General features: G+C 46.7%; 1 protein-coding gene across 1 annotated transcript in view; it reads right to left on the reverse strand.

Annotated features, from left to right (window-relative positions):
• Positions 1-12,127, reverse strand: part of Thsd4 (thrombospondin type 1 domain containing 4) — a 552,037-nt gene that overhangs the window by 518,591 nt on the left and 21,319 nt on the right. The window contains exon 2 of the mRNA XM_085844687.1: positions 9,525-9,631. Coding sequence (XP_085700813.1) covers positions 9,525-9,553 — 29 coding nt within the window. The 5' untranslated portion in view covers positions 9,554-9,631. The remainder of the gene's footprint in view (positions 1-9,524; positions 9,632-12,127) is intronic.

Here is a 12,127-nt window from a genome sequence, read left to right on the forward strand (position 1 = left end):
CGGAGCCCTTGCCTCACACAGTAGCCATGTATGTGTAGTGCCAACAGGAGCAGCTCTATGTGACCACTGATTCCAGACTACACTGGAGCATTCACGAGGACAAACACAAGCCGGAGAGTGTGTCTTCCTGTCTCAGAACTTACTCGAAGTTGCCTGTCCATTCCACCTCTCCCCGTCAGCTGCTCGGGGCTCTGCTTAGAGTTGTTTGTTTGTTTGTTTGTTTGTTTGTTTGTTTGTTTGTTTGTTTGTTTTTGCCTCCTGTGAGTCTTTGTGGTTACTGCACAGAACCACTCCATCTTCCAGCCAAGACTAGCACTTTTTCCCTAAATGACTCTTGTTAACATTTCCCCATCACTCTCTTCACATTAGAAAGTCTCACAGGGCTGGGGAAATATCACGGAGAACAGAGTGCTTATCACTCAAGCACAGGACCTGAGTTCAGGCCCTACAGCCTGAGTGAACCGGCTGGGTAAGCTCGCTCTCCCTTGGAATGACACAGTGCTGGGGAAGAGCTCCAAGCCAGTGAGAAACACACACACACACACACACACACACACACGCACACGCACCACATACACAGACATGCACCTCTACTCACATACACACACATAATACACATTGACACACATGCATATACCTCTACACACATGCATACACCATGCACACAAACACACACAAACACATGCACAGATTGTAGCATGAAATTGGAGGGGGACATTGATTTTGTCTCTGTCTTATCCCCAGTATCTAGCAGGGTGATGATACAGGAAGTGCTTGATACATTGAATCAATGAATAACGTGCTGAATTAATGAATGGTGCATTGAATTAATGAATGGTGCCTTGAATTAATGAATGGTGCCTCCCATCCAGAATACCCCTGAACTTTTAGACAGATGAAACTCATGGGAATGAACAGATTTTATAATATCCAAAATAATGTCTAAATGTCCTTTTATAAAAGTTCTTTTTTTAAAAGAAGGGCTTTAAAACTTTTTTCTATACGAAACCCACCCAAATTCTCACCAGATTTCCAAGAGACATGTCTGCTGATGTGTCACATTTCAAAGACACAACATGAACTATACTTAGATGCTCCACTGTCTCTTCCCTTCACTAGCTGAGCCCTGGTGAAGCCCAAACACATAGGAATCCCCAACAAAATCATTGTGGGATAAAAATCTTAGCTATTAAATGGGCTCTGCTCTGAATGGAATAAAATAAATTCCCCCAGAGGGGAAATTATTCTTTGGGCTGCAATAACAGCAGTCGGAGCAATATATAACCCTAGGGGCCAGAGGAAGCTCTGCCAAAGGCTGAAGGCTCCCACCCCTGCTCAGCAGAGGCTGTCTTGGGCTACCCAACCCTGCTCACACATACCTCACTAATTGATAGTCTGTCTCTGTGCCCACACTTCTTCCAAACACAGGACAACCCAGCACAAGCCCCTGCTCCTCCTGACCCCGTTCCAGATGACTGCTGGGGAATGGGGGATCGTGTATGTGTCTGCGTGAGGCTCCTGGGTTATTTCACTTGGATAGTTTGCTTTGGCAAAGGGCTTTCTGCTTGCAACGTTCTGACAAATTGAAAGCTACCAGGACCTTTGGCAAATAAGTCAGGAGCTCCCCTCAATATGAAAGTGAGGAGCCACATACTTCCTAAGACTTTCTGATGCACCTTGCAGTCAAAACTACCCAGCATTTCAGAGAGACAGACAGACAGACAGACAGACAGAGAAGGAGGGGAGGCCATCTGTCCACTGCTGGCATAGGTTTCAAACACTCTGAAAAAGTAATGCTCAGTGAAATGGCACATGATTTACATCTCGGAACCAGGGCTCTAGGCTTCTGTATTTGCCTTGGCCAACTCTGATGCCCTCACCCCACACCCAACCATCCAACTACAGCATGGGCTGTGTCTCCACACTGCCTAGGCTGCATCCCCTCAATGGGCTCAACACCATTTGAGCATCTCAAATACCCAAACCAGGGAAACAGGTGGGAAATACCCCTTCATTTCTTTTCTCCTTCTGTTAATCCAAACCAAGAGATGCATTGGGAATGACCTAGAATTGAATCAACCTGTGCCAAAAATCTCAGCAATGACATGCAATCCCCACCTAGGGTGGCCACACCCTTGGCCCCAACACTGTCAGACACTGGATCTGCCTAGGAACAACAGTTTTATCTCTATAAACTAACCATGTGCTATTTTAATACATCCATTTTCCTTGCCAAGGCTATCCTTACCTACATAAAAAGTTCTAGGCCATCTTGGGCTACATGAGACCCTTTCAGGAAAAAGACAAGAAGATGGAGAAGAGGAAGAGGAAGAGGAAGAAGATAAGGAGGAGGGGGAAGAAGAGGAGGAAGAAGAGGAAATGATGGCAGCGGTGGTAGGCAATCATGTGAATTCCAGTGTTTTAAACTAATCTATGTATTTTTCCTATTCTCTTATGCAGAGTGATCTGCCCTTAAGGGACTTATCTTCATTATCCAACATCATCATGTGAGTGCCATTCATACACACAAAGTCTCCAGGCTTCTGGTGAGAGACAGAGGCTCAGACTTGTCACTGCCTCCTTCCTTCTCTCAGTTGAGACATTCACTGTACAATTGCGTCCTCTTAATTTGTCTCCCGTCAGGTGCCCCTGCCTGAGAAATCTGAGGATGACCCTGTATTTATGATTCTCCTGCCTCCACCATCTGAGTGCAGGGCAAACTGGGAAACTCAGTTCCAAACAATTGAGGGGAGAGAAGAACAGGGAAATGCAATCAAGCCAGACCAAATCCAACAGACTGTGGGGAAAGGCCAGCGTGGTCTGTGAGAAGCACATTTTATGGCATGGACTTAGACACCTCTCTAACTGCATGTGGGTTTTATTGAGTATTTACAGGTTTCCAGGGCTTGCAGCCATTCAAGTTCTCTGGAAATGCAAGGTGCTCTATCACGCCACAGCTTTTGGAGACTCAGAACCCTTGGGTGAGTTCTTCTCTGTCTCTCCAACTTATGGTGTCTCCCTGAAGCCAGCAGAAAGATCAGTTCAAAGCAATTGAGGGAAGACAAAAACAGGGGGCAGAATGAAGAGGCAGAGGGGAAAAAAAACAGGGAAGGAGGAAATAATAGTGAAATGCTAAACGAGGGGCTGGGGTGTGGCTCAGTGGTAGCATATGGACCATCATGCTTGAAGCCCTGGGTCCATCCCCAGCACCACAGGTACAGCCCAGTGGTTTGGTTCTGTGTTACCTGCACACAGATGGTGTAGGCAGGAGGATCAAAAGCACAGGGTCCTCCGCCGCTGCACAGCACACGTGAGGTCAGCCTGCGCTACGTGACGTGACACCGTGTTCAAAGAAGAAATCAAGAGGAGGAAGAGCAGGGAGATGGAGGGGAGGAACAGAAGGAAGAGGAAAGGGGGGAAGATGAAGAAGAGGAGGAGGAGGAGGAAAGAAAGAAGAAGAAGCAACAAATCAAAGTAAGGCTGTGAGATGCAACATTCCTCATCAGCTCTTTTTTAAGGCATCCCAGGATTCGCTGTGGGAGAAACAGCAAAGCTGGTAAAAGGAAGGCAAGGGAAAAGACGGGCCCTACAAATTAGGGCAACTGGCTCGAAGTCTTGAGGAGGGAGGTCAAGCCTTTACCTGGGGAGGCAAGGAAAGGCTAGCTGGCAGCCCAGCAAATGCACCTTGACACCATTCAACTCCATCTCAGTACAGAATGTTCTAGCAAATCCTACAATCAAGCACTGAGTGATGAGGACGGGGTCCAGGTACGGGGCTGTGCCAGGCATAAGGCAAAAGCAACCCTGTCTGGACGCTTGCCGTCATTTTATAGGTAGGCCTTGCCAGGGCTCTCTTCCAGAAATTCATTTTATTTCCTCTGGCCTCGATGTCTGCTGTTCAGATGGCTCCCACCAGAAACCCACAGATGAGATTCCAGTAGGTTCTTCCTGGACAGACCTCCACACTCTCCCTATCAGGGTAGGAGCACTCGCATGCCCTGTGTTCCCAAGCCTGTTTACATGGGTAGCACAGCTCGGCGAATGCACAGAATACCCAAACGGCTTGTGGAGCCACGGATCAGAGCGGCAGCAGGAGTATTTGATGGTTGTCTCTACAAGAGTGAGCTCAATGCTGTGGAAAGACTCACTAAAGGCAAGCAGCCAAGGGGGAGGGAGCGGCTGGCAAATTAGGTGTGGATGGGACAACCGTGGATGACTAGGGGCAGAAAAGAAAACCTGTAAAACCTAGACTAACTCTGTCCTCAGAGCGATTTGCGATGTCTTTAAACTCGCGCACCGCTTTAAAGTGGGAACCTCAGATGATGTTTACGGGTGTGGTTTGTGCAAGAAAGACGACCAGGGCCTCATGTGCAAAGAAATGCTCTTGGCCCCACATCAAAACGGTCTGTGCGCTGTGCTCGGATAAGCATGTGTTTTAAGTTTAAAGTAAACTGTTGAAGGTGTGCTCGTTCCTACGGTTTCCCTGCTGTAACCTAATTAAGTCACTGACCATCCTGGTCAGGAATATAAAACTCTGGCCTAATTTCTTTCATATAAAAGGTAATCGGTACTTCCCGAGCTCGACGGGTCACTTGCAGTGGGTTATCCTTCGCACTGCGGGCCGGCCATTGTATGGACTGTCCCCTGAGTAGTGGTATGGGGGGCAGCTAATGCAAATCCTGGTCTGACTCGCGGTTTGTCTTGCTTGTTTGAGGTTGTCTTAAGACAGGGTCTTATTACATAGCTTCAACTGTCCACCCTCCTTCAACTGTTCAGCCCCCAAGGGCTAGAACCATAGGCCGGGGCTTCTGTGCCTGTCTGGCCTGCCTTAGGAACACTAGGAAGTTTAAATACTTGACTCAGTGCCTGCTCTTCCTTTTCCTCCACTTCCTCTTTCTCCTTCGTTCTACACTTCCCTCCTCTTCCTTCTCACTTCCTGATCTATAGCAAAAGGAACACTGATTGACCTCTGCCCCTTCCAATTGCCACATAGTTCTTCATCCTGGGGGAGACCGCAGCACTCCCTGACTGACTGCACCCCAGATCGCCAGCCCTATCTTGGACACTCTCACACACAGGCAAACAGTTCTCTGAGCCCACCTCCCCTCACATCCGTCCCCGGGGTCCTTTCCCGCAGTCCTGAGAGCAGCCACTCTTCCCGCTCTCGTTTCCTCAATCCCGTTCGGTCGTATTTCTAAGTGGAATGGCTGACAGGCATTAAAGTAATAATACTTTACTGGAGTGTATATCAAGGAAAAGAGAAACTAATGTTTTCAAAGACTAAAACCAGACACTTGACCTAAGGCCATGGACTGTAAAATCCTTAAAATGATCCAGACCTCTCCTCCACAAGACCTATAAAATCCACCATCTAGCCGTAATGGCCCTAATTACATCTGCATTTCTTCAAAAACTACCGTTCAAAATAAAAACGGCCAAATCAGTTCTATTTCCTGCCAACGTAACCACCTCCTTGGCATTCTGTACTTTTGTTTCCTCCTTTGTTTTTATTGGAAATGTGAAGTTTGTCAGCTCTGCTAAGGCACTCTGAGAAGTGGGCAAAGAGCACCTGCCGCTCCGGTATGGCGGTGCCTACAAGAAAGGTAGGGCTAGCAAGATGGCTCGGTGGGTAAAGCACCTGCCAGGCAAACATGAGGGCCTGAGTTCAGATCCTGAGGGTTGGGGACATGGCGGCTGACAGCTGTAATCCTAGGACTGGGGAGGTGGAGATGGGAGGATCTCTCAGGCTTGCCTAGTCAGTCAGTCTAGGGAATTAGTCCAGGTTCAGAGAGATACTATGTCTCACATGGAGGACCAGGAGACTAGAAGAGGCCTGGCTTGGACCTCTGGTTCTTGTTTGCATTCACCACACACACATGCACACTTGAATGCATAGGTGCATACAAGCATGCTCACATATACCACACAGCACACTCAAATGCATATATACACACAGGGTGTGTGACTTGAAGCCTTTAGAAATGCAGACACTTCTATGTCATATAGCACACTTTCTGTCTTGAAATGGATGTAGACAAATTTCACGTAAGCTGGTTTCCTCCAGTCCTTTGATCTGAGGAATTTTACTCATCCTGAAACTTCCATGTGCATCTGACCAGCTAACCAGCTCATCCAGGGTTAAAATCTTCACATATCTCCCAGTGCTGGCTTTGCCTATGGTTCTCTACATCACTATAGGCTCTGAGCAGAGCAGGGGTCTATGTTAACTCCGGGGCTTCACTGTCTCTTTCAATGTGGATGAAGTTGACTTTCTGTGCTTTCTCTCTAGGTAGAAAAATCCTCCGACTCTTCCCAGCCGTCTTCATGCATTAGGTCACTTTGATAAATATGGAAACGTACCTGTTCCTCTCCTACCAGCTCTGTCAGAGGCACCTCACTCTTCATCGGAACCCAACCCCCAACCCCAACCCCAACATTTGGAAGAGCATTGCAACAAAAAGCATGGTAGCATTGGTGTTATTTGCTTCATCTGAAAAATTAAAAAATGCATTTACATGGTCCTGGAGAAAAGCATGCACATAATGGTTGGGCCAATGAGATGGCTTGGTGGGTAGATATGTAATGTCCAGCAGGGTGGCATCCAAGGTCACACGGTGGAAGCAAAGAGCTGATGTTCAGACGTTATCCTCTGACCTCCACATCTCCCTCCCTCTATCCTCTGTCTCTCTGTCTCTGTCTCTGTCTCTGTCTCTCTCTCTCTCTCTCTCTCACACACACACACATACACACACACACTTTTAAAGATATTCAGCGGGTAGTTCATGTCTGACTTATGATACAGGGGTTTGATGGAAACCTCCAGTTTTAAACTCCTGCAGAATTGCCTGCCCACCCACATAACTGACATTTTCTTTCTGCCATCCTGGCAGCAGAGCCCTTGATAGAGTGCCTACCAAGAAGACCTGTCAAGGTAATCTTTGCCACAGGACCCAACACAGGGCCTGCCAAGATTCCACAGCCCCACCAGCCACGTAGCAAGACCACATGCAGTTTCCAGTTGCTCCACCAGGCTAAGTTTAGAGGTGTATGCAATTTCTTAGAATCCATGCCCAGTGCAGAGGTAGGAGGCAAGCCTGCTGTGAGGCCTCCCTCACATGGGGCCAACTACCACCCTAGCCCATCAAATAGAAGGGACATCCATTCAGATTCCAGGACATGAAGGAAAACATAGCAAACAGGACTTTCCCCTTGAAATGCTCTGTCTGTGTGGCCTGGGTGGTCATGTGCTTGAGGGAGCCTTTTTGATGACAGTACACTTACAGCTATTAGCTGGGTAGGGACTCCCCCTCTAATCCTCCACTGGCTTTCTCCATCCTTTCAAGGTCTGGACATAACTTCTTTCTACCCTAGTGCCACGTGACGAGCTGCAGAAGATGCCTCATGACCCCACTAACTTGCCTTCATTTCTCACTTATGTGCAGTTCTGCAGCAGTACTTTGGGACCTCCCAATAGTCTGGCAGAGATAGCATATGATTTGGGGGTGACAGCTCAGCTGATAGAATGTTTGTCTAGTATACATCAAGTCATGGGTTCAACCCCCAGCACCCGACCTTCATGGTGGTACACACATACAATTCCAGCTTTGGGGGGAGGGGTGGAGTTAGGAAAACCAGGAGTTTAAAGGCCACCCTTGGTTTCACAAAGAGTTTAAGGCCAACCTAGGATATACAAGATCCTGTTTCAAGACAAATTTCATGTTTAAGTGGTAAGCTTTAAGGCCACCAAGTGTTAATTTAGGCTGCTCTGTTGATATCTGGATATTCCGTAAGTTGAGACTGAAACTTTCCTGCCCTCTCTTGCTGGCATGTGACAAACCTGTGACCCTGTCATCAATGATAAGTTTTGTAGTTCCTGTGGGATTTTGGAATTCTAGCCCACACATGACTTGCTCGTGTAAAATTTTACAAGCAACAACATAGTAAAGCACACACATACACTGCACTCCATTATATACTGGGCACGGGCCCTGAAGCATCTGCCTGGCAAATGCTGCAGCCTCGATGGGCGATCGCATGTGCTGACATCATAACACATTACAGACCGCTTGCATGTGCAGCACGAGTCACCGGAATCTGAATCTGAAGCTAATGCATGGTTAGAGAGGAAACAAGGCTAAGACACCCTGAGGGTGTGGCGGCTCTTCAGACAGCACGCTCTTCCTTCCTCCCCTCTATCCAGACTGGCAATCAATTAAATGTAAAGAGCATCCCAAGACCTCAGAGTGACCTCGACACAGAACTATCAACTATCAACTTACTTGGGATGTTCAGGAAGCCCAAAAGGCAATGCAGCTACACAAACATTGAATAAACTCACTGTGAGGAAGATGTGTGAGAATCACCTAGAAATCCTGACTTCAAACGTTGGTATTTTAAACAACAGATTCATTGATCTGACAACGTGTAAATGTTACAAATCTGTTCCTAGAGAGTTCATTTTTATCAATAAAATCCTGTTGTCTATTTTATATATTGAGACCTCACTAGGATTTTGATGAAATAAATTTTAAATTATTATTTGTGTGGGGGTGGTGTGTGTGTGTGTGTGTGTGATGTAAAGTTCGGAGCACAACTTTCAGGTGTCAGTTCTCTGACCAATCTTATATCAGGTTTACAAGGCAAATGCTTTTACCTACTGAGCCATCTCACTGACCCTGATTAAATAATTTTTAAAATACCATTAGTTGACTAGACCAGGCTGGCCCTGAATTAGTCATACAGTCGGTTTCTGACTCTCATGCCACTATTTCCTGTGTGCTGAGATTATCACCACGTACGTACAGTACAGCCCAGATGATTCGGTGCTGAGTCCAGCACACTACTAACTGAACAGGTAACCTACAGCCCCAGGTCCCTACCATCTTCTTATCTTAAGTTTGAAAATGACATGCAGTACGTTTCCAATGGCTGGAGCAGCCCTTTTTCCGAGTCCACAGAGACTGCAAGACCATGTCCATAGTTTATTATCTCTGAGAGCTGATTCTCTCAAGTACAAAGTGAAAATGCAATACTTACCCTGCTCTCCATCTGTACGCACTTAACATAAGAATCAGGTTTTTAAATTAAAGTAGAAGGCCATGGAAGTTTTGAGCAGAAGAAACCAGGATATTAATGATACCAGATAAGTTACGTCAAACTCTATGGGGTCATAGCCAAGGCTACCTGTGGTCATAGAGAACCTTGAAACTCTCAAGTTCCTTAGGTAATTCTATTACATAAGACATGTCATATACATACAATATATAAATAGGAAGGACATTCTGAACTGCAGACAACTGCACACCTGGTCTACTGTAACGAATACTAATGATACACACAGCCAAGAGGCCAATTACTTCAAGGAACCATATAGTAAAACACAAATATCAAACACCATGTTGAGCCAAGGGGACATGCTTGTTTGCTACGGTATAGACTGAACCCAGAGTCTGACCATGCTAGGCAAGTGCACACCACAGAGCTGCACCCGACGACTGTTTGTTTTTAAGGGGTTTTCTGCTCACCTGAGACAGCTTGTGAGATAGGAAACCATGATGCTGCAGGTCCAGAGTAAGGCACGGGTTCCTCAGAGGTGTCCCCAGTTTTCTACAGGCTCAAGTTGTGCTCAACTCTATAGAAATGAATGAAGTTAAATTTTAGTATCACTGGCTTAGAAAAATTCTAGAGCCCAATCAGATGAAAGATCTGGAATTAAATAAGAGAGGGTCGAAGCACGGTTCAGCAGGTAAAGACACGGGCCACCAAACATGACAGGCTAACTTTGATCCCCAGGTCCCTCATGGTGGGATGAGATAACTAACTCCCACAAGTTGTCTTCTGATGTCACCTTGGCAAACACATACACACATGCTCCACACACATACACACACACACACACACACACACAAGCTATTAAAAGGAAAAAAAAAAGCCACTTTCCAGTTATGGTGACCAGGATTTCTCAGCTGAAGATGACACTGAATAAACAGGAGGGGACAGCCTTCTGGGACTCTCAGTACAATGTGTGACTATGACAGCTAATCTTCATTGGCAAGTTGAGTATATTTAGAATCTCCTTGAATACACTCCTCTGACTGTGTCTGTGGAGTCATTTCCAGAGAGGTTTAACTGAGGAAGGAAGAGCCGTCCGGAAAGTGGGAGGCACCACGCAGGAACTAGGATCCCAGACTGAGGGCAAAAGGAGACAGAGAGAGCCAGATGGCCATCAGCACTCATCTTTATCTGGGTCCTGGTTGTGAGCACCATGTGTGGTGGTGTGAATAGGAATGGCCGCAGAGACTTATGTGTTTGGATGCTTGGCCCATAGGGAGTAGTGCTATTGAGGAGGTGGGGCCTTGTTGGAGGAAGTGTGTCACTCTGGGGGTGAGCTTTGAGGTCTCATATGCTCAACCTAGACCTAGCATCTTTTTCGCTTCTGCTGCCCACAGATCAAGATACAAAACTCTCAGCTCCTTCTCCAGCACCATGTCCGCCTGGATGCTGCCATTCTCCCTACGATGATAATGGACTAAACCTCAGAAACTGTTAACGAGTCCCAGTGAAAGGTTATCCTTTATAAGAGTTGGTGTGATCATGGTGTCTCTTTACAGCAACAGAAACCCCAGCTAAGACACCCTGTGACCAAGACCACCTTGCTCTCACGATCATGCCCTCCCTATCACAATAAACCTCATCCTTTCAAACCATGACAATAGACCTCTCTTCCCTTAGTTGCTTCTAGACATGGTCACAACTGCACTGGAAATCCAGTGGCTCCTGTCTGGCTACCTGACGAGACAAAGTCATCTGGCCTGTCTGAATGTCGGCTTCCCACCCTTATAGCATGGTAAAAGTACCGCCTAACAGTTCAAAGCATGGAGTTACTCACGTGGGCTATGGTACAGATGAGCCTGGAGAAGAGCACTCTAAACGAGAGAACCCCGACACAAAAGAACACAATTTATTTATTTATTTATTTATTTATTTATTTATTTACTTTGGTTTTTCGAGACGGGGTTTCTCTGTGTAGCCCTGGCTGTCCTGGAACTCACTCTGTAGACCAGGCTGGCCTCGAACTCAGAAATCCGCCTGCCTCTGCCTCCCGAGTGCTGGGATTAAAGGTGTGTGCCACCACGCCTGGCTAAGAACACAAATTACATGACTCCATTTATAAGTTGTATTCAGAAGAGAAAACCACATGGAGACAGAGAGTAGATGAGGAGCTGCCAGGAGCTGGGGGAGGACAGGAGGGAAGAGCTTGTAGGAAAGTACATCATTCGCTCCTGGGGTCTACTAAAAGTAATATAGTAATTACCCAACTCTGTGAGAAGACTAAAAACCATTAAATTGCTGATGAAATACATTATATGTCAATAAAACTGCTTAAAAATACCGCCTAGGGCTGAGGCTATAGCCCAGAGCTAGTGTTCAACTCCCAGCACAGAAATGAACAAACAAAAACTGCCTAGAGCAGCTTAGGTGAGTGTGGATTGCTGTCTACAGGCAGGTGAGGGCAGGCACAAGATAAGGCTAGAGCCTGTGATTGAGCAGTGGAAAAGGAAGGTGGGCTGAGAGTTTTAGAGACAAGTACAGAGAGACAGAGAGACAGAGAGACAGAGAGACAGAGAGACAGAGGAGGGGGATGGAGAGGAGGAGTCAAGATGGAACCTATAGGTGAGGAAGAGGAGCCAGAATCACACAGTCCTGGGAGCCATGAGTACTGGAGATTTCTTAGAAAGATGGCGGAGTTTTCAAAGACTTGCTCTCCACATTCTTCCCAGACAGTCATGAGAATTGAACATGCCTATGTACAGGGAGAAAGAACCCAGATTTTAAGTTAGCACCCATCCTTCCTGAGGTTCAGGAAAGAAAGCCTCTTGACTGTAATCACTCCTAATTACCCATCAGCAGCTCGTGCAATTACTCAAGGTATTGAAGGCCCTTTCAGTCTTGACCGTCAGCCAGAAGTTCCACCATGATCTACCAGGAAGACGTCAGCAAACCAGATCAGTTAAAAACCTCTCCAAATCCCAGCACGGCCTCTGCGGGTGGGTACAGGACAGGTACGCACCAAGACAAGGCACTGAACTTGGTAGGCAGAGCAAGCTTTGCCAAGCTCCTAAAAACT

Source organism: Mus caroli, unplaced genomic scaffold (genome assembly GCF_978045245.1).
Source record: "Mus caroli unplaced genomic scaffold, Mus_caroli_1 scaffold_11, whole genome shotgun sequence".
Lineage (NCBI taxonomy): Eukaryota > Metazoa > Chordata > Mammalia > Rodentia > Muridae > Mus > Mus caroli.